The 26,652-nt window shown below is 38.3% G+C and overlaps 1 protein-coding gene across 1 annotated transcript in view; it reads left to right on the plus strand.

The window, feature by feature from the left end:
* Positions 1-214: 214 nt before the first annotated feature.
* Positions 215-26,652, plus strand: part of LOC135085681 (putative fatty acyl-CoA reductase CG8306) — a 32,641-nt gene continuing 6,203 nt past the window's right edge. The window contains exons 1-10 of the mRNA XM_063980487.1: positions 215-306; positions 9,240-9,454; positions 10,901-11,152; positions 14,844-14,989; positions 15,696-15,805; positions 16,271-16,354; positions 17,030-17,138; positions 18,301-18,417; positions 19,279-19,398; positions 25,958-26,117. Coding sequence (XP_063836557.1) covers positions 9,257-9,454; positions 10,901-11,152; positions 14,844-14,989; positions 15,696-15,805; positions 16,271-16,354; positions 17,030-17,138; positions 18,301-18,417; positions 19,279-19,398; positions 25,958-26,117 — 1,296 coding nt within the window. The 5' untranslated portion in view covers positions 215-306; positions 9,240-9,256. The remainder of the gene's footprint in view (positions 307-9,239; positions 9,455-10,900; positions 11,153-14,843; positions 14,990-15,695; positions 15,806-16,270; positions 16,355-17,029; positions 17,139-18,300; positions 18,418-19,278; positions 19,399-25,957; positions 26,118-26,652) is intronic.

The following is a 26,652-nucleotide window of genomic DNA, read 5'->3' on the forward strand; positions in this document are numbered from 1 at the left end:
AATCTCACCAACATTAATTTGACGTCTCAAAACTACCCATGGGAGCGGCATGGGATGCCGCTCCCATACTCAGGCACTGTTAGTAGGTAGGTAGGTAGTTAATCGCTAAACCTATAGCTCATCATCTGCCTCGCTTTCAGTGGGAACGCAACCTAACACCCAAGGTAAGTTGATGTCCGTCCGTACCACACTCAGCCTACACGTTAGTGGTTAACAGAATTTTGTAGACTGCGGTAGTGCCGCACGAAAACACTTTAAAAATTGGTGAAGTGTGTGTTTTATTTGTTTTTTAAATTAACAACTGAGGTGAGTCTTTATTGTGTTTCATAGGTATTTATGGTTATTTATACTTTAGTATTAAAGTTATAGGAAAATTACTGTAAAAAACGTTCCGATGTAAATTATTTCGTAATTTAACTTCGTCTTGAATTCTTTAGGAATTACTAAAACTAAAGGCATTTTTATTTTTGTTTATAGTTCGCGTCGATAGAAGTTGATAATTTTTGTAACGTTTCTGATGATGATGATGATGATTCTGATCCTGAACGTTTAATACATCATTTATGTAGATAGAGCATATTTAGAGCTGAAAAACATTAATTAATGTCTTTAGTGTTAAGTAAAACTTTTTCTTCCACAACGAGGAAACTTGGTCTGCATCTCACCTGATGGAAAGTGATGATCAGGCCGAAGGTGGAAGCGAGCTTCACCCGGAATCCTCAACCACAGAGGAACTAGCTATCAATATAACCTAAGACGTAAAATTATTTTTTTTATTGAGAGGGAGAGAGTTGTTGTTATCACTGATGATTATTTTTTTCACAATAACAATTACGTTAATTAAGTAGGTAATTAAAAGCCTTTCCAAACATGAAAATTACTATGCAACTACATTAGCAACTTTGTTCAGTTCAGTATTCTGAAAATCTTGTTTTATACTTTTTTCAGCGTCGTTTTTTGTCGTAGTTGGGTTTTAGTTTTTTTTTAACGTTTCACGCCCGTATTCACAAACATTACTATGAGGTCTCACAGTGCGCGTGGTGCGCGTGGCGCACGCACACACGAACTAATCACAGAGCTCTATTCAACGCTGTGCGTTCGATTTGCTGCTTCACTTAAGCAAGCATCGTTTGTAAATACGGGCGTAAGTCAGTACTTATTATAACTTTAATAATTTAAGTTTTCGTCATGTTGGCTGAGTTGAGTAGAAGAGGCGACTAAGGGACAAACTGCGAACATCAGGCCTCCCCAACCCGTCTGGCCAGCGTGGGGAGTGCAGGACAAATCCTCCATTTGCCTCTGGTAAATTAGAGAGGGTCGTGCTCCTGCAGTGGAGACTAAATGACCTGATAATGATGATGAAGGGTCAGCTAGTTTCCTTTAATCGCGTAAAAACTAATGATTAGGGTAAAACCACGGGAAAAATCTGTCTCTATCAGAGCGAGTCTATCTTTTGTCTTTTTGCCCATTTTGTAACATTGCTTGTAGTAAATTACGATTGTCATTGTCTACAAAATTGTAGTCCTTGTAAGTTAACTTGTCGTACCTTGTATTACCTGTAATATCTTGTACCCGGTCTTACCTTGTAATATTACATGTTTACTTGTATTACATAATCCACTCAAAGAGAGAGGAACTGTCATAACTGGTGGAAATTTACTTGTGTTTTGTAAATAACTTGCTTCCGCCCGCGGTTTCACTTTCGTAATTTGATTTTGATCACAATTTTTTTCACGATTCCTAATTATTTTTCTAAATATTAGTGGCTTTAGTTATTCCTTAAATTGTCACCTTATTTATCAGTGTAAGTCACGTCAAAATCGGTCCAGCCGCCTAACAAATAGACAAATATTTTAAAGATTGTTTCTTTCGTTATTTCCGTTCCGTATAACATAGAATTTCATTTGCATTTAGTTATCTTAATGACACGTACGATTACGATTTACGATACATTTATGAAAAACATAAAATTTTCCAATTTCTCACAATGGTTTGTCAATATTATGAATTAACATTACAAGAATCTGACCAGACGGCTTTATTTCCATAAAATTAACATAAAATATAATCTTGATTGTAATTACGTATTTTCATCAGTTAATTAAGACCAAAACTACAAAGCTACACAAGAGTTGCAGTGGTGGAAACAAGAGATCTTAATATCCTCCATAATATATCATAGTTTGAAAAATTATTAACTACAGGAATATGACCTCGAATTCACTAGAGGCAAATGGAGGATTTGTCCTACACTCCCCACGCTGGCCAGACGGGTTGGGGAGGCCTGATGTTCGCATATTTGTCTCTTAGTCGCCTCTTACGATTCATATGAGATCGTATGTGGTTCGAATAAGACCACTAAGTATTCAGTTCACCACTTTTCCAATATATATAAAATTACGAAACCCATTTTCGAAAGCAATTTCAGGGATCCGTCGTAGTAACTTCGAACTCCTATGTTCTTCTGATTAATTTCGTTGCGGGTCCAATGGCAGTTTAACTTTCCCCCGGGACACATCTTGACCTTCACTGGTTGGGTTTAGCGGTCAAGCTGTAGATCCTGACTACACAGGAGTAGCGGTGGGAACGAGAGGTGGGAAATATAGGTATAGTCCGTAGGCAGGATTCTATTAGTTTCGCCAATGTGTATTATGTATGTTATAAAGCGGTTATTGAACCTTTAATAGTGGAAACATGCCCATTTCTATAAATAAATACAAAGAAATAACAAGTTTGAAGTTTACGCCGAAGATGACCAAAAACATTGGCAGCCTTATTTAAATAGCCCGGTTTAACCGGTTTGGAAACTAATGGAATTGGAAACGTAGGCTTAGATTAAAACAACATTAGCTCTATCTAACTATGGTTTGTAGACTTTTAAAGTATAACGTAATAAGATAAATAAAACGTCCTGTTATTAGATTATTGACACTAATATTTAGAGTTGCCGCGAATAGTGGTTATAGCGAATAGTCGAATACCGATTAATCGCCATTCCCTTTGGCGAATAGTCGAATAACTCGACATTACTATTCAACATAAAAACATTACAATTATTTCTAATTTCTTCTAAGGTTGTGAGAAAAGAAAACAATAAAGTTAAAGAAATCTGTTTCATATTATACATAAAATATGTACCTACATAATTATACACTCGACATCAAATAAATCGCACCTCCCGCTACAAGCACTTTCAAACGTAAGCATCCCCACTTCCCACCAATATTGGCACAATTTAAAAGCCTAGTTTTAAACTTCGTTTCATTAAAGGAAAAGATTTTACTCCAAAAATGTGTCTTTAGAAGGATTCAGAGTCACTTCTTCAAAATGTAGGTTTACGCTTGAGCCAACTTTTATGGCTATAAAACTGTTAAGTTGGGATTAATCGCTATCCATCTGTTAAAGAGAACACGTGAGATCATTATTTGGTTTTATAACCATAAAAATTGGTCTAATTGATCGCAGAGGTGAGCCTCAAGTGAGGTCTTTTTTCAAGTCACATTTATGGTAGGTATATGTTAATCGTTTATTAAGAAATTAAATGTGTTTTTCTTTAAATTTATTGGGCTTTCAAATAACACCAATATTGTTGGGGCACCATGATTGTGTCAAAAGAAAATCTTTAAAGTTTGCGTCGCGGAAGGTGCGGTTTATTTGAGGTTGAGTATATGTAGTAAATTTAATTTTCCATTTTTAAATTCTGGCAACCCTTTTCTTGTACATAGTTTACGGGGAAGACCCCCGTTTTGTAACCCAGCGTTTAGTATTGTAGGGGATTTCTCGCTCAAATAACGCCTATCCTAAATAAAAGCGTATTGCTTGTATTTAGGATAGGCGGCACGCATTTGTTATTTGATTTTCGACGTTTATTTATTTTTTACTACTATAGTTATTTGATAATTGCTATTGAATTAAAGACTTGATGAATACTTAATTTATTACAAATAATGATTGATATTGTGCATTGTTTTATTAGGAAAAATAATAAAAATATTATTACTTTTAACTCATTAGCTTTTTGGTTCACTAAAAGTTTATTTTAGACGACTATTCGCCGAATGCCGAATAATACTAGCTATTATTCGGTATTCGACGAATATCAAAAAAATGTCGAGTAATGCCGAATACCGAATAATAGCGAGTATTCGCGGCAACTGTACTAATATTATAATAATTTCAAGACAATCTACATTTGACTGCGTTGTAGTTAATTCCGAAACGGGACTATTCCCACCTCTCGTTGCCACCGCTGCAACTCCTGTGTAGCCAGGATCTACAGCTTGACCGCCAATAACCCAACCAGTGAAGGTCAAGCTTGTCCCGGGGGAAATTTAAACTGTCACTGGACCCGCAACGAAATTAATCAGAAGAACATAGGAAGTTCAAAGTAAAAGTTCGACTTTCCTCCATTCGTTAATTTCGAAAATGGGAACCCCGATTCACTCTACCCCGAAAAAACGCTAACCCGAATCACTCTAGCTCGAATGCACGCGGAAGCCCGAGTCTTAGACCTAACTAAGAGCTCATTCCCGCAGCAATCCAGTTTGCGGGATCCAGTAATCCAGCAAACACACCATGTTCGTTTGAAATTCAAATTACAAATTCGTACGAATCAGTTGTTTGTCGAAGGCTACAAACGGAATTTTCGCGTGACGTCATAATACTAAGTAGGGTATCCTGTAAAAACCTGGTTGTCCTGTGATTGGTCTAGATATAAAATTCTTTAAATTATAACCCTCAGTACCTCCATGCCCTCAATCTATGAAGAACGAGTCTTTTCGGACCTACTCTGGCGCGAATAGAAATAAATGTAATCAGAAAGGTGATGTAAACAACTTTCACTGTGACTTTTTTATATTTCTATAAATAAACTAACTGCAGACATGTGTCTGTGATAGTCATCAAGTACGAATATAACTCATACAGACAGTCAAAAAAACATAACATAATAATAAGTAAGGCTATGGTGTCATAACTTCAAAAGCGTTTTTAGACCAAAATTAAGTAATTCTTTAATTCTTTCTGTAATATTATGAAAACGTTGTTTCAACCGTGCTACTTTAATATGTTGTAATTTTTTACTAAAACAGAAACGATTTACTAGGCTACATACATACGTAAATATTTTAAAGAAACAATATTCTGTGATTTGGTGTGTGGCTTAACCTGGAAATCGAACCCAGGATCCAAATTAAGACTAACTCTATCTATAGCCATAGTGCCCATAGTTATAGTAAGGAGGTAGGATAGGAGTATCCTATTACTAACACTAAGTACCTACCTAAGTATTAGGTGGCTTACGATCCTAAAAAACTATAGTAAGTTCATTAAATTGTCTTAGTTAAATGTAAAATTAGACGCATTAATTTGAAATAATTAATTTACGAAATAATTAATTACTTATTAGTGAATGTACTCGTAATATCCATTGTATCTTTACTTTCAGAATACAATAGCTATTGTTATAATTTTCTAAGTTTTGATTGACTTTTAAATTCATTGCACAACAATAAAAACAATATATTAGAAACAATGCCGAGAAAGTCGAATTAGGGTAAAACTTAGGTAGAGCATTGAGTAACCTAACTAGGCCTGTAATTGTAGTGAGAAAATAATTCGATTTAGATTGAAGTAAAACCCTCCTTCTGGCGCAGTCGGGTCAAAAGATGCATCTTCAAAACCAGTTAGTTTTTGAAATTGCATCTTTTTTTCCTGCGAGACATTAATGTGTTTCAAACCGGATTTTAGTATTTTAAAGAAACTTAATACTTGCAGTCTATAATAACAATAATTGTGCCTACATTATACTTAAAAAGTTGGTAGTAAAATAGCATCTAACACAACCACATAAGAGTGTTTACTTTGATTCACATTCTTGCAACTTTTACTTTCGCTTGTGGTCAGCGAGCTTAAACGGTCAATGACACCAAACTTGCTTCCTTGTGAAGACTGATGTTGATGTGTAGCAGGGATGTTATGGATATAATAATATCCGTAACCGTAACCGAAACTATCGGATATCCGAAATAAATAAAAAATCCGTAACCGTAACCGAACCCGATTCAAAAGTTTCGGATAGTTTCGGATGTAGGCAGTTTCAATTGTTTTTGTATAGCATTCTATGTAAAGGCATAACAGCCTAGGCTGATTTACCTTTATAATGCCATTTGTATCAATTTTTATTACTTTTTATTCGATGTAAAGTGTGCGGCCACGAATGACTGTGTTGGACAACTATTGCAAATTGCATTCCAAAGCACAGATAATATCCGTACCTAACCAAAACTTTCGGATATCCGAAATAAAAAAATATCCTTAACCGTAACCGAAACCGGTATAATATTATTCCTATATCCGTAACCGTATCCATAACCGGAACTACATATCCATAACATCCCTAGACTGAAGTTGATGTGTAGATAGGGTTGCAAAAACACAAAAGCCGGACTCACTGCTTCATTTGTGCTTCATTTCACCCTAAAAGCAATTGTGCAATTAGTGTCAAAGCTCACGAGTGAGGAGTACCTACTATCATCTTCGGTTGCCCAACATCCTGATGCGTGCGCTTTTAATATTATTCTGTGGCTTGACTTTCGCCTGGTGCTACAGCCAAACAAAAAGCCTAACAAAAGCCGGACAGGCCCGACAAGACAATATTTGGCCGGAAACTCAAACATGTGCGGCTTTAGCCGGTAACCTGGTAATCTGGTAATATGTATGTAGAGTCAGCGTCAAATAAGTAGATCGTGACACCCAAAGTGGCCAAAAAGTTGACAACACTACTTTATTCCAATGAGGGTTTTCGCGTATGAAAAATCCGCCAGATGGCAATACGTAGACGCGAGGTCCAAATGCTGCATGATTGGTTATTTTGGACATGACATTGACAGATATGTCAAAATCCACCAATCACGCAGCAGTCAGACCCCACATCCACGTCCCGCCATCTAGCGGATCTTTCATTCGCGAAAACCCTCATTGTAACAGTGCTGCAAAACTTTTACTTTCTATCTCTAACTCATTTAGATCTCCATTCTTTTTGCAGTGAAGTCCATAGCCAAGCATAATTTTTGTATTGAACTTGGCTCTCCTTTTTTACGTTTATGTTTTTGGTGGGATACAAATTACTAATAGTCGCCTTAACCCCTCGTGGTAAGCTAAATAATTAAGTATGCCTGTGTTAAGAGTGCTCACCACAATAATCCAGTGGCAGAGGGGTTCGAACCCGCGATCCTCAGATCCAACCCGACACCATTGGGCTATTGTATTGTAAACTGCCAAACCTTACTGTACGACACTAGGCTGAGTTGTACCATCTACTTCAACTTTAACAAACGTAAAAATTATTTACGTCAGAACTTCAAACTCCTCCTAACTAACTATGTTCTTCTGATTAATTTCGTTGCGGGTCCAATGACAGTTTAACTTTCCCCGGGACAAACTTGACCCTCACTGGTTGGGTTATTGGTGGTCAAGCTGTAGATCCTGGCTACACAGGAGTTGCAGCGGTGGGAACGGAGGTGGGAATAGTCCTGAAAAACGTCAAAATTCTGCCAAATTCTATACGAAAAACATTGGTGTTGTTTTTTAAATAGTCTCGGTTAAAGTTAGATGCTGCAACTGCGCCTAATATTATTCTCCTATTATTTTATTTACAAACTATAATACATAATTAACCAGAACACACGAAGTGACATTAAACATGGCCGGTCCAAAGTTCGAAACTTTGCGTCAGTCGCAGACGCAGTGTAATGTTTGCTGACAATGATTTATTTGCTTAACAACAACTTTGAAGTCACTTTGATGACGATAGCTTTTTAACACTGAGTTAACCAAACTAGGTACCTACTTTAGTGGAGTAGGTACAGTCAACGTCAATAATTCAAAGGTGACTGACTGACTGACACAGTGATCTATCAACGCACAGCCCAAACCACTGGACGGATCGGGCTGAAATTTGGCATGCAGGTAGACGTTATGACGTAGGCATCCGCTAAGAAAGGATTTTATGAAACTCCACCCCTAAGGGGGTAAAACGGGATTCACGCGTACGAAGTCGCGGGCAAAAGCTAGTAGTTAATAGTTAAGTTCGGAACACGTTTTTGGTTGTCAACAATTTTTTGGCCACTTTGGGTGTCACGAACTATTATTGACGCTGACTGTACCTACCTAAGGTGTAGAGGCAAATAGCCAAATAGGAAGTGCCTTTAGCCTTTCAATTATGTAGGTACATAGATCTATAAGTTAAGTACCTACGTAAAGTTGGTCTTTGGAACTTAGATTATTGAAGCCTTTGGAAATGCAATGAAGATAGCCATAACCTACAAAACGGTTATTGTTTACTACTACAGATTTTGAACTTTATGTCTAAGTAAGTACCAGGGCAACCTATCATAGGTGCGCTTTACGGAATAGTTTAGGAGCGCTTCACGCACCTCTCACTGCGCCAAAAGGAGGAAGGATTCTACTAACTGTACGAGACGAGACGTCAGAAACAATCAATTTTACTGCAAGGCAGCAGTAATTACCAACTGGCTCACCTTGGACAAGTGATACGTAAACAGTAAACAGTTGCGACTGAACAGTTTCGTGCAAATGACAATATTTTCTAAGTAATGGATGCCTTCATAATTTTGAAAAACAAGATTAACCAAATTTTTTTTTATAATAAAGTTTTGTTGTCTTAAATAAATAAAATAAAATAAAAATACAATCCGCCTGACTGGTACTGGTTACCGGATCAGTAGGTACTTAAAGGGTTAAATAAAGTCAGGTAAAGTCGTGCGGGTTCGATCCCCTCAAATTAAGATTTTTTGTGCAAGAATTTCTGTTGTTTGGCGTTTATTAAGTTTATTTAGTGCCAAAAACGACACCGTAGTAATTTATTATTGTAGTGGTTGCCTTCCAAACAATATTAATGAGAAATAACAGTTCTGCATATTCATAAATAGAAGTAAACATGTTTTTCAAAATTAAATTTAGTTTCAGTCCAAGTGAATGTATTTATTATTAAATTTAAAAAAACCTTTCGGAGGTATTGAGCGATTATTTAAATGTTGAGCGTATTATAATAAAGCAGTATGATCTTTGAACTTTACCTGTTCCTGAACGAAAGGGTCAGACCATGACATTGACATTTTGATTTTGACAGATCACAGATGAGATGACGTCACACATTTCAGTAAACTTTCTCGTTTCCGAAAAGTTGTAAAGTTTATTATTTATTTCCTTATTTCCAGATAAATAACTAAAGAAAATGCCGGACGATTCCCAAGTGCGAGCGTTCTACGCGGGGAAGAATTTCTTCATAACCGGCGGCACTGGTTTCGTCGGTTTGTGCCTGATTGAGAAAATTTTGAGGACCATTCCTGATGTAGGCAAGTTATACCTGCTTATGAGGCCTAAGAAAGGCAAGGAAATCTCCGAAAGGCTTGAGGAGTTCCCAAAGCAGCCGGTAAGTGGTGCTTACTGATATTTTTTGACTAAAAAGGTTACTTAAGTGATTTAAGACGACCGGCCGGCGAAATACGCCTCAGAAAGGTTTTTGGTGAAAATCTTATTCAGCTTGGACTGCTAAATATACTTTAAATTTATAGTAAACAACATTACCATACATTAATTATTATTGGTTTCTCCTATGTAAATTTCGTTTAAACTCTACCTTGAATACTCTAAAGTTGTTTTCTCTCACAATCTATAAATTTAGTTCTGTTTGAAAGAAAAAGAGCTTTTAAAGATATGATCCATATTTTAAATATTCATTCAGTTCATGATATGATTACATACTTTAATTTACTAAATAGGGTGCATCCTAAAGTCTATAAGTAATTAATTTGATGTGACTTAATATTAATATTATTATGTTTTCAGACATAGCATGAATAAGTATTAATATACTAAAATTGAACTGTTAGTACCAACAATTCCGTTAACTAAATTCTGAATGCATTATCATATTTAACATACATTTTAATAGTTATTGATACTGATTTATTTCTTAGTAGAATATCTAAATTACAGAATACAGGCATTATCTTAAACAAACTGTTTCATTCACTACTAAAACTAAATAAAATTAGTTTTGTTAATTTATTTGTAAGATGCCCAATTTAAATGATAAAACTAAAACAATATTAAAACAGTATTATGACTTTAGTCAAAAATTGTAATTTGTCATGCATTTAAATAAATCAATTATCCTCCATTATGCTAATAATTGATTGATTTATTTATAAATAATCACAACTGTCTGGTGTATAACCTTAACCTTCGTTTACATATTTCGTATACGAACTTATTGGTATTAATTTTCACTGCGTACTGTCACAGAATTGATTAACCTAGTGACCCAGACGTGGAATTAATATTAAAATTAAGTCCTCCATGTTGTCAAATTAAATAATTAAAAGAAAAGTTATTTTATTTTTGCAAGTACACCTATAAAAAAACACTTACACGTCCCGTCAGTATTAACCCTACCACTGCTTCGGGACATTAAATGGGCCAGTGCTGAGAAGAAGTAGTGCAAGAGATTCAGTCAATTTCACTAAAATTGAAAAGACACGGGTCTTAACGCAACTTTTCTGTATGAGTTACATTATGCACTCACGGCTTGACGTTTCGACACAGAATACGGCTATATTGTAGCCATGGTCACAAGCAGACTGGCTTCTCGCGGCGTAGTCCAACTACCCTCATATTGTCATTTGTTACACCACTAGTGGTATAGGCTTTTAAAAAGCACTTTCACGTCCCAGTATTAACCCTACCACTGCTTCGGGATAATCGGCCAGTGCTGAGAAGAAGCAGCCCAAAAAACTCAGTCACTATCGTCAGCCAATAGCAAATACTTTAGTGCGTGTGAAAACAAAGAAGCTAAGTCAATTTTCTTATATTACAGGTTTTTGAAAAGCTTCTAGAGAAAAATTCCACGGATATATTCAAGAAGATAGTACCAGTGGCCGGTGATGTGGGCGAAGAGAATCTTGGTCTCAGTCCAGCTGACCGGCAGACGTTGGCTGAGAATGTGAATGTGGTCATACATTCTGCAGCTACGTTGGACTTTCAGGAGAATTTGAGGCCAACGGTGAAGATAAATCTGCTGGGGACTCGAAAAGTTATGGCGCTGTGTAAAGACATGAAGAATTTGAAGGTGATGATGATGATTGTTATAGATCTAAAGCCCGGTCTCCGAGCACGTAGAATTTTGTCCAATGTCCCCAAGCTACCCATCCTTATCGCTCGCGCGTAATTATGTTGCTGTCGCGCTCGTACACTCACTGCGACCGCCCGTCGCACAGTCGCGACAGCAATATAATTACACGCGAGCGATAAGGATGGGTAGCTTGGGGTCATTGGACGAAATTCTACGTGCTCGGCGACCGGACTATAGCGCATAACTGAGTCAGCGCCTGAGGTGTAGGAGCGGCACAGGAGGGGTGACATTGACATAATCTGAACCATATCTGAAGTCTCGCTGTCGTTTGACGTCTCAAAAACACCCTCCCGTGCCTCAGGCCGAGTTAAGCGCTAGCTAGACTTTTAATTATGCTAGTATATCTTATTTTAATGTACAAATGGATCCGATTTCTTTTTGTAGCGAAAACGTAAGTTGAAATTATTTATCGTTCTTCACTTTTTCTCCCTACGTTAAAAGTGACAAACTTTGCAAAACATTTAAACAAATAGTTCGTGACACCCAAAGTAGCCAAAAAGTTCGCAACACGTCTTTGTTAGAGTAGGCGCACACCGTTGATTTTTCGTCGGCCGATAGTTTAGTCGGGCAGTTGATCAGTATGGGCATGTATGGGAGTGCGCACACTACGCCGATTCGATTTGGCCGATTCTTCATACAATTTAAAATCGGGCACAACTATCGGCCAACTAAAAATCAACGGTGTGCGCCTACTCTTACTTGGAATAAGGTTGTGTTGCCAACTTTTTGGCCACTTTAGGTGTCACGAACTATTTGACGCTGACTGTATAGATCGTTTCATCCACTCGGACGCGCCCCACCAGTAAGGCCTCAGCCTCGAGTTTAGCGGGCAGCGGGGCGGGAGCGGCGGCGGCGCGGGAGCGGCAGGATCTTATGCGTAAAATCAAATAGACCGGTTCTCGAAAACAGCGGCGCGGCAGCAGCGCCGGAGCGGGCAACGAGCGGGCAGCGCACTCCTTCTTTTGCCCAATTTAGGAATAAATTTGAATCGAAATAAAATTGTCGCCGTTGTTCAGACATTTCGTTTGCGAATAAAAACCATAGCTGGGCACCGTTAATCAAATAGTTAACTTCGTTAATCGTTAAACCGTTAATAAAAAAATTAACTTCGTTAAACGTTAAAACGTTACATTTCGCAAGATTTAACGGAAGTTAACGTTAATCGTTAATCCGTTAACACATGATAATAAAACGAAAAAAATAATTGTATGCAAGGTTTAAAATAATTTCGAAAGCTTGTATCGCGCATGGAATTTATTCCTCTTTTATGTTTGCGCTACAAGCTTTCGAAAATTATTTGAACCTTGCTTATGGTTAGGGAGGCGAATAGGGGAATTTTCGGCAATACTCGAGCGTGGCAGTTTAAGATATGAGAGATACCTTAGACCTATTAGAACAACCTTGTAAAGTATTTAGCTCTATATGTAGTGACGCGCGCCTAGGATAGACGATCAGATTAGTAAAAAAAAATGGATAGTCTGAAATACTCGAGCGCGTCAGATTAAGATATTGGGGGTTGATTTTAGTGTTTAAAGACTAAATTTAACTAATCTGACGATAAGTCCTTGACGCCGCCGAGTTATAGGGTCGCGAACTTGTAAAAAAAAAACGTTAATCCGGCATTCTCGAGCGCGATTTTTTTATTTTTTATTTTGAAGAATATAATCTAAAACTTACTAAAAATACAAAATCTGCCGGTTTCCGCATGACCGGAAGTGTGGAGAAGCCATTTCTACGTTGGTTGTATCTATCGCTTTATTGACATTCTTAAATTCCCCATTTTATCAAGGAGAAAGAAAGGAAAAAAAAGAAACCAAAAAACCTTTTTCGGTAAGATTAAGAGAACCCACCAACATTTTTGTCAGATTAAAAAAATATGCTTTCAGGATACCGAGATAAACCTCCCCTATGAAAATCTGACGCGCTCGAGTATTTCAAAAAAACTTTTTTTTTTGCATTTTCATAAATTCATCGTAACTTATCGTCACGCCGAAATCGTCAGTGTTTTTAAAGGGAGCTTCCTTGGGGCCTACTTAACACCCCTTCCGAAAATCTGACGCGCTCGAGAATGCCCAAGTAACTGTTTTTTTTAACATTTTTGAAAAACCGTACACGCCAAACCCACCGCGAAAATGGTTTTTGCCATACGAGCTTTTCTTTTCGAAATTATTTTATCTTTCGATTTTGATAGGTCTCGACAACGCCGTTGAATTACGCCATTTAGCTACCTCGCCTCCTTAACTATTAAGTATAATTATTTTTTTCGTTTTAGTACAACTGCATTTCAGAATAAAAGCTTGTTTTTAAAAAAGTTTTTTAATTATTATAATTTTATTTTACACTTTTTAGTAGTATCTCAATCTCAGAGCTTTGGTTCAATTACAATACAATTTAGCACCAAAGTGCTCGAAAAGACAAATCCAGCAAACCCAAACTCGATAAGTTTCCACCGTTTCGTTTAGGAATTCCTATGGCCACCTCCTGACTCCATAATCAGGACCCTGGACATCATCTAGTACTAAAGTGCTCAAAAAGACAAATCCAACGAACCCAAATTCGATGCGATGCCGCCGTTTCATTTAGGAGTTCCTATGGCCACCTCATGACTCCATCATCAGACCAGCTCAATGGTACCATAACATTGCATTGTCATCGTACTTATATAAGAATACCAAATTTCAGCTCAATCGGTTGAGGAAAACTGGTCTTAAATTCAGTTGCAAGAGTTGTCCCACACATACTAACAAGTGTCGTTAGTAATCTGGTTATGAAAACTGTTGTTTTGGGTTCTGGAAGTTCTGGATGCCCGAACATACTTGTCAGAACGCGTTTTTCTAGCGTTTTTCAGCGTGCATGCTGTATCTTTTTGGTAAATAGTAGGTACTGGATTAACGATTAACGGACTTAGGATAATTTAACGGAAGTTAACGAGTCCGTTAACATTTTTTAAAGTTAACTTAAAAGTTAATCCGTTAATAGAAATGTTAACTTCGTTAATTAACGATTAACGGATTAACGAGTTAATGCCCAGCTATGATAAAAACAAATATCTCGACAACACAACCCCGAACACAACACTTTGCCGCTAAAGCGCCGCGCGAGCTGCCCGCTTGTTTCGAGAACGGGTCTGCGTTGCCCGCCCCGCTCCCGCGCCGCCGCCGCTCCCGCCCCGCTGCCCGCTAAACTCGAGGCTGAGGCCTTATTATAGGTCTCGGTCGCGCGGGGTGCGGGGAGTTTGATCCGAGCAATTCGTAAGGCATTATTGTAGTCTGCGTGTGCACTCATGGATAATTAGCGTGTACCGATAACACTCAAACATTAGCGGAAGAATGGTAGGGCGCGTCTTCGTGGATGAAACGATCTCATGTTTCATCAAGACAAGTTAGGCCTAGAACAGACGGTGAAACGCAACTGCAACGAAACTGCAACTTTCTGATGATTCTGATGAATGAAACTGAAACTGAAAGTTTCAAACTGGTCGCGTCATGTGTGGTCTCTCAACGGACGCTATGGCAGAAACTTAGATGCAACTCAAAAGTAACTAGCAGTTGCAGTTTCGTTGCAGTTGCGTTTCACTTTCTGTTCTGGGCCTTAGTGGTATAACAATAATTTATTCAAATACCCACAGGTCATGATCCACGTATCTTCAGCCTATGTGAACTCTTACTTGAGTGAGGCCCACGAGAAAGTGTACGAAGCACCGGAGGACGCTGAAAAGGTGATCTCATTGGTTGGGACTTTGAGCGATGAAGCGCTGGAGGAGATTGAACCTAAGTGAGTTGTAATAAGGCTCTTATAAATTTAGCAAATATAAAAGGTAGCAGGGAGGCGCTGGATGCAGGCCGCTACCAACCGTGCGATGTGGAAGTCATTGGGGGAGGCCTATGTTCAGCAGTGGACGTCCTGTGGCTGAAATGATGATATTGACGATGAAGCAGAAAATGGACATGTTTATTTATTTATTTAGTTTATTCAGAAACTCAACAGCTATATTACATTTTTTTTGAATATTTTTCTTACAATGGTGGCACTTAAGCTAAAAAAGTTTTCTTTCAATTTCTCACATTTCTTTTACCTTGGAATCAAAATCATCATCAAAATCAAGTATAAAGTTTTGTAGGTATTCAAACGTTGTCAATGAGATCTGGGTCCATCATCATCATTTCAGCCACAGGACGTCCACTGCTGAACATAGGCCTCCCCCAATGCTTTCCATATCGCCCGGTTGGTAGCGGCCTGCGTCCAGCGCCTTCCTGCTACCTTTATGATGTCGTCGGAATTATTTGATTATGAAATAAAATAAAAAATACGTGTCATAATAATTTAGTAGGCAAAATAATTTTATGTTGTCTTGCTATGTTTTAAGTAAAATATGAATCTTATAAATGACACCGTAAAACCTTATTCCCTTACCATAAGGTCGAAAACCAATAAAAATTGGAGGCTTAACACTTTTGATATAGTTTCTCTACCATTTCAGAGTGCTGAAGTCCCATCCAAACACATACACGTTCACAAAGCATTTGGCGGAGCATGAAGTGGTCAAGTGTGCTGATCTGTTCCCTTGCACCATCGTACGGCCTACTATGAGTGAGTACATGAAACATAAATAGAAATATAAATTAGTTTTTTGACACAAGAGAAATAGTAATAAAAATAAAATATTACATTAAAAAAACTTAAAAATAAATGACAAAATGTTATTTAAAAACACCAACCAACCAAAGCTACCAACCGTGCGATGTGGAAGTCATTGGGGGAGGCCTATGTTCAGCAGCGGACGTCCTATGGCTGAAATGATAATGATGATGATGATTTAAAAACAAAAAACCAAAGTCCTGCGTAAACTGAAATTTTTTTACTTGATAATAAACTGAAAAGATAGAAACATGACAACTTAGGCTTCGTTGCACCATCTTACTTTAACTTTAACAAACGTCAAGTCTATCAAACTCCATACAAAAACCACCGGTTATTGTTATAGCAAAATGAATTTTGACGTTTGAAAAAGTTAAAGTAAGATGAACTCAGCCTAATAGTGAATTTCTGTTTCAGTTGTGGCGTCGTGGAAGGAACCAGTTCCTGGCTGGACTGCTTCCAAAGTTGGCCCGCAAGGCTTCCTCATGGGTGCCAGCAAAGGTATGCTATTGGGCCCTAAAGATATATTATGGCATGTAAAGAGCCTATCTTATTTACATGGACACCTTAGGATACCTTTTGTTTTAAGTTCATTTGACAACATTGGTTAAAAAAATAAAGACATTTTCACTTTTTTATGATGGTTTTATGTAGGTATAAGCCAAAGGTTTCATGGCTTTAAGGATCAAGCAATTTTATATTCTAGTAAAAAATTAGATGAAGGAATGATTTTTTATAGCTATGACGTCTGTTTCGCCAAATTAATATCGTTTAGCGTTAACCAGTTGGCGCCACTATAGAATAAGGTCCTGTCACTCCACAGTGGTGCCAACTGTTAAGAATAAAACGCTTAAACGCTCCTTCTCTCCGCAGTCGGGTAAAAAAGGAAAATGGTGCTTTTATTGGATTCAATAGTATAGAAAAATTTATATTTTTAATCCTCAACAAGGAAGCTCTTGGCTTGCATCTCACCTGATGGAAAGTGATGATAAATTCAAATTCAAATTTTTTATTGCATATTAAGTGTTTACAATTGGGTCTTAATCAATGTCAACTCAAAACTAATTATATTTTCAATCAAACTGTGTTCTTTTACTAAAGTTGTGACTTGAAAATCTTGATATTATTACTTTTAGATGTCAACTAACCACTTTACTTTGAATTTGATTATTTCAGGTGTCGTCCGCCGCCTGCCGATGGCCAAAGAGAACATAGCGGACTACATACCAGTCGACGTGGTGGTCAACCAATTGCTGGTCGCCGGCTGGCACGCTGCTAAAGACAAGTAAGTGATCATCATCATCAGGATCATCATCAGGTCATTTAGTCTCCACTACAGGACCTTCTAGGTTACCAGAGCAAATGAGAATTTTGGCCTAATTTTCGAGGTAATGGGGAGTCCCATTACCTCGAAAATTACTCACGATATTTCTATTAAAAAAGATCTCAAGTAGCGACGACGAGCCGAAAGTCGTAGTGTGGCCAGGCCGCCCACTAGATGGACTGACGACCTGGTGAAAATCGCGGGTAGCGCAGGACCGGTCGTTGTGGAAATCCTTAGAGAAGTCCTTTGTCTATGGGTTCTGCAGCCTTATCTATGGACCATTTAACAATCTGTACTTCTATACTAATATTATAAATGCGAAAGTAACTCTGCCTGTCTCGCTTTCACGCCTAAACTACTGAACAGATTTTGATGAAATTTGGCATAGATATAGTTTGAGTCCCGGGAAAGGACATAGGATAGTTTTCATCTCGGTTTTTGAAACAGGGACACGCGCCATAATGTTTTTCTGTGATAGACAATATTCCACGCGGGCGAAGCCGCGGGCGGAAAGCTAGTCATAAATAAATGTCCACCAGTCTCGTAAACGACATTGATTGCTACTTTTTTATCAAGGGGATTCTTAAAACTGTAATTGATCATGGGGTTCGTGGACAAAGAAGTTTAAGAAACCCTGGACTAGACGATAATGGTAAACTTTTTTTAACAACTTGAAAAAATGTAATTGCCTAAGGTGGGGATCGAATCCACGACTTATTATTTAGGTTAAATTAAATTTAGTTAGAATTTAGGATACTTCTTAACGAAAATCTTTTTTTTTTCGTTTTTTATTTAGGGACTTTTGTACATAGATGAACTAAAATTTTAATGCTGAAAAAATCAACCGTAAACTTCATGATTCTTGCAAAATTGTCCCTATTATTACAACTACATGCCACAAAGTATATCTTGACGTGCCGTTAAGTAGTCGCGCACACCGTTGATTTTTAGTTGGCCGATAGTTGTGCTCGATTTTAAATTGTTTGAAGAATCGGCTAAATCGAATCGGCGTAGTGTGCGCACTCCCATACATGCCCATACTGATCAACTGCCCGACTAAACTATCGGCCGACGAAAAATCAACGGTGTGCGCCTACTCTAACTGTTTAAATTGATCTTTCAGGTCGGGTCTGACAGTGTACCACTGTTCGTCGTCCACATGTCGACCTTTCCGCTGGGAGATGATAGAGCCGGCCATTAATGAGATGCTGCACAAATACCCGCTCAAAAGTGCTGTGTGGTGAGTCTAAACCATAAAGTTATTATACCTAGCGGAATAGAGCAACAAATAACTGAGCGAGCGAGATGTCACTAGCAGCAACACTGTGTGATAAAAAGAGATGCGTGATGCCGTCGCCGTCACGTCAAACAGAACCATTTTTTGTAACTACACTTTCAAACGTATGCATCCCCACTTCCCACCAATATTGGCACCATTTAAAAGCTTAGTTCCAAACTTCATTTCATTAAAGGAAAGGTTTTAACTCCAAACATGTGTCTGTAAAAGAATCCAGAGTCATTTCTTCAAAAAAGTCATTTCTTCATCATTATTTGGTTTTATAACCATAAAAATTGGTCTAATTGATCCCAGAGGTGAGCCCAAAGTGAGGTCCTTTTTCAAGTCACATTTATTGTATATTTTATGTTAATCGTTTATAATCGTTTAATAAGAAATTAAATGTGTTTTTCTTTAAGGATATTTATTGGTCTTTCAAATAACACCAATATTGTTGGGGCACCATGATTGTGTCAGTAGAAACGAGTTTTCCTATAAAACGTAGGTGGGCCGATTTTTGTGATGACCAGTATATTTGATAGTTCACTGAGAACTCTGATATATTTTCAGATTTTACGTGAGTGAAATCATGGATGCTTATGAGAAATAGTGCTTCAGAAACGTGGTGACTGGTTCAGTGATTGATTTATTGTACAACAGTGAAATCCAAAATTAGTTTCGTTTGACATTTACGTGCGAGTGATAAGGATGGGTAGCTTGAGGTCATTGGACGAAATTCTATCTGCTCGGCAACCGGGCTTTAGTATAAAATATAATAGCTAGCTAGTAGTTATGTTTTGTACTAAAATGTGTACTATTTTTCAGGTACCCCCACCTCAAACTCGTCCCATCGATTTGGTTGTTCAAACTGTCGGCCATCTTCGTTCATTTCTTCCCCGCTATACTTCTGGACATGCTGCTCAGAGTTACTGGAGGGAGACCTATGTAAGTTAATACATCTATTTTTACAAATATTATAAAAGATTCTGTGTTTATTTTATATTATTTTCGTTTGCATACAACTGCTGCATACATAAGTACACTAACACTATTATGCTAGCAACACCTTATACCATGATATTGCGTCTATGAAGAAACTTAGGCTATGAGCGCACGGGTGAATTTTGTCACCGTGACAGTATTATCTTTCTTTTTTAAACTTTTTTAAAGAGGAAAAGAGAAAACGTACAATCACTTATTCTTATCTATGGAGAGACATACTGTCATGGTGACAAAAGTCATCTGTAGGCGCGCGCTTATGGATAATAATTAATATTTTTAGGGTTCCGTACCTCATAAGGAAAAAACGGAACCCTTATAGGATCACTTTGTTGTCCGTCCGTCCGTCTGTCAAGACCCTTTATCTCAAGAACGCGTGAACGTATCAAGCTGAAATTCACATGAAACACTCAGGTCTATTGTCCCTTTAAGCTGTGAAAATATCAAACTTCTAAGCCAAGCCAATCAAAAGATACAGCCGATTATGTCGATATTTTCAACAAATTTTCGACACTCGCAAAGGAATCAAAACCTACAGGATACTTCCCGTAAACTCAGAATCTTGAAATTTGGCATAAAGCATTGTCATATAATGCAAATATAGGAAAAATTGCGAAAATTTCATTTTTTTTGTTATATAATATAATAAAAATATTTTAATAAAATGAAACTTACTACCTTATTTCTCACGAACGAATAAAGGTATCAAATTGAAATTTATACCAAATACCTAGATCTATTGTCCCTTTAAGAAGTAAAAAAATCAAACTTCTAAGTTAACGCGATCAAAAGATACAGCAGTTTATACCGACACCTTAGACGAATTTCCGTCACACGCTAGGGAATCAAAACCTACAAGGTACTTCCTGTGAACTCAGAATCTTGAAATTCGGCACGAAGCAACGTTATATAGTACAGATAAAGGAAAAATTGCGAAAATGATAAATTTGAAGTTATATAAAATTTAAAATATTATTTTTGTTTACATGACATAAAATATTTTTTTAATAATTATAAACTTACTACCTACCCTTTTTCACATGAACGCGTAGAGATATTAAAGTTGAAATTCATATCAAACACTTCTTAAATCTAATTGCCTCTAAACTGTGAGAAATTCTAAATCAACGCAAAAATTCAAAACGCTAAGGTAGGTACCTACCTATAATGCAAATATAGGAAAAATAGTACAAGTTTTACAAAACAATAAAACTTGTATTATTGAGCAGAGACGATGCACAGCATCTGGTGAGAGATGCGTCTACTTCCGGTGTAGTTTTTTACCATTTTATACCTTAAATGACGTCATTTCCGCAATTATTTAATAGGAATTGATTTGACTTACTTCCGTTTGCCGCCATTTTAGTCACCTGGGGGCGAGCTTGCTCGGAGTTCTTCATAGAGAGCTCACCAGGAGGCCTTCTTGGGATGCTGTGCATCGTCTCTGCTCAATAATACAAGTTTTATTGTTTTGTAAAACTTGTACTATTATTCGGCATGTGACGATGCACAGCATCTGGTGAGAGACTTGTTTATTAGCTCCTGGTGACTACTTACCAAAGGCGCTATGTGATGAAAGTTTTCGAGTTTCTGTAACAGAACTAGATTAGAACATGATTAATTTCAGGGTATTAACATGTTTTGTTCTGAATGCCCAGTGAGAGCAGCACTAATATCACAAAGTAGGAGGGTTTGTACTTTTGTATGTTTGAAATGAATAAACTGGAAAGCTACTGAACTGAATTCAGAAATTCTTTCCTCATTAAAATGCAGATTGAGTGTGTATTGATATAATTTGCCCGCATGGCAGTGAGATTCATGAGAGTCATCAACATAAGTTTATATTACAGGCGTACGATGTGATTGAAGAGTATCCAACATGCTTTAGATCTGTTGATTGAAAGTTATTAATTAAATAATATGTTATTTGGCGTATCGGTCGTAGATCAGTTAATAAAAGTGTCTGCCTTATAATATTGCTATAATTGTTCTGCCTACGCCAATATCTCATCAAATAATTTCATCTATGGCTAAATATCAACCCGAATGAAAGATGCCACAACGAAGTCAACAATGCCAAGAGAGGTTTTAAATCCAACAACCTTTATACTGTTTTTATCCATGTAGATTCCTAGTATCACTTGGTGTTGAAAAATAAATAAATAATGTGTTATTATATTCCGCTGTTCGCCTCTGCTCGCCTGATTCCAGTAACTTACGCAACCGTAACAAGGGCATACCTATGTTGTTTTTTGGGATTTGCTGTCATTTTTCCCAGTTGTTTGTATGATGCCTTAACGGTGCCGAACTTACTCGTAGGTCAAGGTTTATTAACTTAATCTTGAAATTATTCAGGTTAGACAATGTTTTGTCATGTCAGCAGCTGATGTAGATGGTAGGAGAAAAATATACTTATGCTAGTCTGCGAGAAGCCTCGTAAAGGTCACATTTTAGATACCTACTGTTGGGTTTAAGGCCTTTATCAGGAAGTGAAATTGGTTAAGCTTTTATGCTTAGAAAGAAAATTAAAGTTATCTTTAATATAGTTTTAGATTAGTAATACCAGCCCCCCTAGACAAGTAGCACTTTTTGATCGAATCAAAAATTGGATACGTTATAACTTCATATAGAAAAAAGAAGGCTTATCGACCATCCTTCGACTGGTTTGCAATTTTAAAGTGAATTTTGTCTAGACCCACAGGGCATAAAGGTAGTGGAAGAGTAGATAAACGATTTAGTCTTGCAAATAAATCTTGCTGTCGAGCTTCAAGAGGTAAGTATATAGCTACGACTGTTTTCCTTAGGCCATTAGTTTAACAACCAAGGCCAGGTTATTTTATAAGTTTTTAAAGTGGATTTTTGCCAGGTATGTTTTAGGGACGATACCTTATTACCCCCAACTCAACAGACTAAAAAATTACATGTTACCTGATCCTGACGTGGAGGTCACCATGTGGTAAGAACATGGTGGAGATTCTGTATTTTGAGGGTCGGCCTCGAGCCCTGCTAAGAAAAGCCAGAAAGGTCACTTCGAGGTGCTAAGCAGGTACCTTTTGCCGTGGTGAGAAACGGGACAGCAAAGATTTAGCCTAGTTTACCACCATAGCCACCCTGGCTGAAGTCGTTGCAAAGGCTGCTGGTGAATCTCTGTGGGGTCTCTGGATATCAGGTTTCCCGAACTTTTGGAATATTTACCTTTGGATCTGAACCCAGGAGATGCCACTAAGTAGGTTGTTTTCCCCGTAAATCGACCTAGATCGTCAGATAAGTTTGATTGAATCGACCTGGGAGATAATATTTTGCGCTGTCAGAGCTATTTTTACCCGACTGAACCGGGAGGAGGTGATGTTTTTCAAGTTGAAAAGTTAGAGAGACAGTTCCAATAGAAGCTCTGAATGTGCCCCTTCCTCCCTTAGTTTCGAGTATAGGCTATGCTTTGATTGTCCGATAGCAAAATTAGTGAACGCACATGAAATGAATGAAAGAATGAGAAATCCCCCATCGCTGATTATGATTTCTGATATTTTGTAGACATCCAGATGGTTGTTAAGAGATGCTGAGCTGGAGTCTTCGTGTATTGGATCGGTTGTGTGGGGTCGAGTTGTGATGAGCCCTCACTGGAGATCAAGCTTACCTATAGGCACTTGTTGAGTCGTATAGATTTCGTATTTACCGACAAAACCCTTAGAGATGACGACTTGTTGAACCCGAGTTCACGTAATTGACAAGGTTTAAAGTGTTCCAGAAGATAAAATGTTACACACAAACCTTCCATTCTAGTAGTTGCTGTCTCGTCTGGTTTGTCAAAGGTGACGAGGTTTAGTAAGTAGTTTGTGATTGTATCAATGTTTTTCGGTATGCAGTAGAGAACGAGATATTGTTAATTTTAGGGTACCTTGACAAGACATGCGGAGAGGCCGGTGGTGTCTCTGTGATCGGTATCTGCATCCAGATTTAGAATTTAGCATTCAACTACTTCAGATCGGATCAATACTTACGTAATTGTATTTACTGATTTGGGACATTTAATAGAATAGGTTGTTTGGTCTGTCCTTCTTGCGAAGGGATAGTGTGGGGAGCAAGCTCATGCTGAGCGGTGCCTTATCTGGTAATTTCAGCACCTGTTTTAACAGGATTTCGGTTTATTTGGTCAGCGTTAGACAGTCAAGAGTGTTAAAACGCTGAATAAAGCACGGCGTTGAAGGGACAAGCACCGGCTTGGAGGTGAATGGCAGACGCATCCCTGGAACCATTGTCAGGTAACAGGTTGACCTCCGCAGTCTGATGACGCCTGCCACTGCCTAAGATACGCTCAAAGGCAGCCTCCGTAGAAATTGCTGAGTGAAAAGTCATTTGACTTTGCTATTCCTATTTGGTCAGCGTTAGACAGTCAAGAGTGTTAAAACGCTGAATAAAGCACGGCGTTGAAGGGGCAAGCACCGGCTTGGAGGTGAATGGCAGACGCATCCCTGGAACCATTGTCAGGTAACAGGTTGACCTCCGCAGTCTGATGACGCCTGCCACTGCCCAAGATACGCTCAAAGGCAGCCTCCGTGGAATTTGCTGAGTGAAAAGTCACTTGACTTTGCTATTCTTATTTGGTCAGCGTTAGACAGTCAAAGTGTTAAGACGCTGAATAAGGCACGGCGTTGCATGGGCAAGCACCGGCTTGGAGGTGAATGGCAGACGCATCCCTAGAACCATTGTCAGGTAACAGGTTGACCTCCGCAGAATGACGCCTGCCAATGCCCAAGATACGCTCAAAGGCAGCTTCCATAGAATTTGCTGAGTGGATGGTCATTTGACTTTGTTGTTCTTATTACGCTGCCCTGCCCTTCATTTCTAATGAATTTTATAATTATTGATTTATTGGTCGTCAAGGGGACCTGAAGGGACTGATTTGGAATCCTTGGCTTTTTGTTCTAAATCGAAGGGAGTTATTTTGAGGCTTATGTATTTGCTTTAAAGATAATAAGATGTGTAGGTAAACTTATTCGTATTTGACGATTTGTAAGAACTAATTTAATCAGTCTAAGCAAATAAAGATATTATTATGTTTTGATTTTGCTTGAAGTGACCGGCTAGAGAACCAAGGTCGGATTATTTTTTGGATATCACCAGTACGAGCACAGGGTGATTTTGCCGAACAAAAATCCAGCACTGGGAGGGTGCTCCTCGCACAATGCTTATTAGGAATTTTAGCCAGGATACGCTCGTGACATGTTCAAATTCAAAAACGTTTATTGCATGTCACATTACAATTTAAATTATGTTGTTGCAAAATAGAGGTATACATGTTAGATGCACTCAGCACATTTTGTCATACTTATTAAGCTTCTTGATTTGCAGAAAACATTAGAATTTAATAATTCAAGCTGTAAGCTGGCTCAGAGTTGGGGGTGGCCGCCCAGTCTACTAATAGTTGTAGTTTAAAATTGTATAAGATAGTTGTGGGTACGTTATTCAATCTATTTATACAATATAGAGATTCGCGAGAATGATCATTTGATCGAAAAGAGTGTTAAAACTATCAGAATCCCACATACCTCGTTTCATCCGTTATGGATCTCGCCGGGGTCCGAGTTTCTCCGGTATCCGACGCTCTGGGTCCACCTGCTCGTCGTCCGGAAGACACTCGTCCCCTTTGGCGCCAACCACCATCACGTACATGTCGTTCGCGGTCACACACGCGCGGTCAATTGCACTTTTTAATTTTAAACTTAGTATAAGAACGTTGAGAAATAAATTATTTCAGTAAAAATCTGAGCAGAGTTTCTGCTTACGATGTTGCTAGTTTGGAAGTTAAAGACGCTATGAAGAACTCCGAGCAAGCTCGCCCCCAGGTGACTAAAATGGCGGCAAACGGAAGTAAGTCAAATCAATTCCTATTAAATAATTGCGGAAATGACGTCATTTAAGGTATAAAATGGTAAAAAACTACACCGGAAGTAGACGCATCTCTCACCAGATGCTGTGCATCGTCACATGCCGAATAATAAATAAATAAAAAATAATCATACCGCATATTTTGAAATTCGCCACTACTCGCAACGGAATCAAGTAAGTAATTTGATTTAATACGTCATAAATTGTAAACCGCTACGTTTGTACGGCGGAACCCTCGGTGTGCGAGCCCGACTCGCACTTGGCCGGTTTTTTTTATTTAATCAGCCAATGGCAATTTTTTACTGTACGACTAAATAAAATAAAATAAATTTAATAAATTGCTTCCAGTCATGTACAACCAGTCTTGGCTTTTCTTCATTGCCTCATCATTGTCGCCTTTAACATAGGAATCACACGAATTTCACATGGACCGTTTAGCCTAGGCGCAGACCACCAACTTTTAGCTGGTCGATAGTTGCCGGGCTGTTAATAATATTACATATGGACATGTATGAAAGCACATTACACCGATTTGCTATCAGGCGATTCTTCATTGACCAGCATTGGACGAAATTTGGCTGAAACAAAGCCTTTACCGATATTTTTTTTATTATTCCAGGTTATTCCGTCTAAATAGGAACGTGTGGTCATCAGTCGGCCGCCTCGAGAAGTTCATCTTCAGCGAATGGCTGTTTCACAACCCGAATACCTTGGATCTGTGCAACAAACTCAATAGTACTGATAAGGAGCTGTTTTATATTGACATCTCTACGCTAGCTGTGAGTTGATTTGTTTATTTATTAACATTTAGGGTCATGTTAAGGTCGCTTCATCATCATCATCATCATCTCAGCCATAGGACGTCCACTGCTGAACATAGGCCTCCCCAATGCTTTCCATGTTGCCCGGATGGTAGCGGCCTGCTCACTCTTTTATTTTTTATCCACAACGAGAAAGCTCTTGGCCTGTATCTCACCTGATGGTAAGTGACGATCAGGCCGAAGGTGGAAGCGAGCTTCACCCGGAATCCTCAACCACGGAGGAACTGGCTATCTTACCTCTAACTGCCGGAACACAACAATGCTGTTAACATTGTTGTTATGGCGACAGACTTAGGTAAGATGGTGGTAGCTAGCCAGGCGGACTTAGAACAAGCCCTGCCACCAACCAAACCGAACAGAAAAATCTGCCCCCACTGAGAATCGAACCCGGGACGTCTGCGTCTGAAGCAAGTGGTCTTACCACTAGACCACAGAGGCGGTTCAAATCACTTATCAAGCCGGAATGACACCTTTCCCCCGGGACAAACTTTAC

Source organism: Ostrinia nubilalis, chromosome 29 (genome assembly GCF_963855985.1).
Source record: "Ostrinia nubilalis chromosome 29, ilOstNubi1.1, whole genome shotgun sequence".
In the NCBI taxonomy this organism is placed as follows: Eukaryota; Metazoa; Arthropoda; class Insecta; order Lepidoptera; family Crambidae; genus Ostrinia; species Ostrinia nubilalis.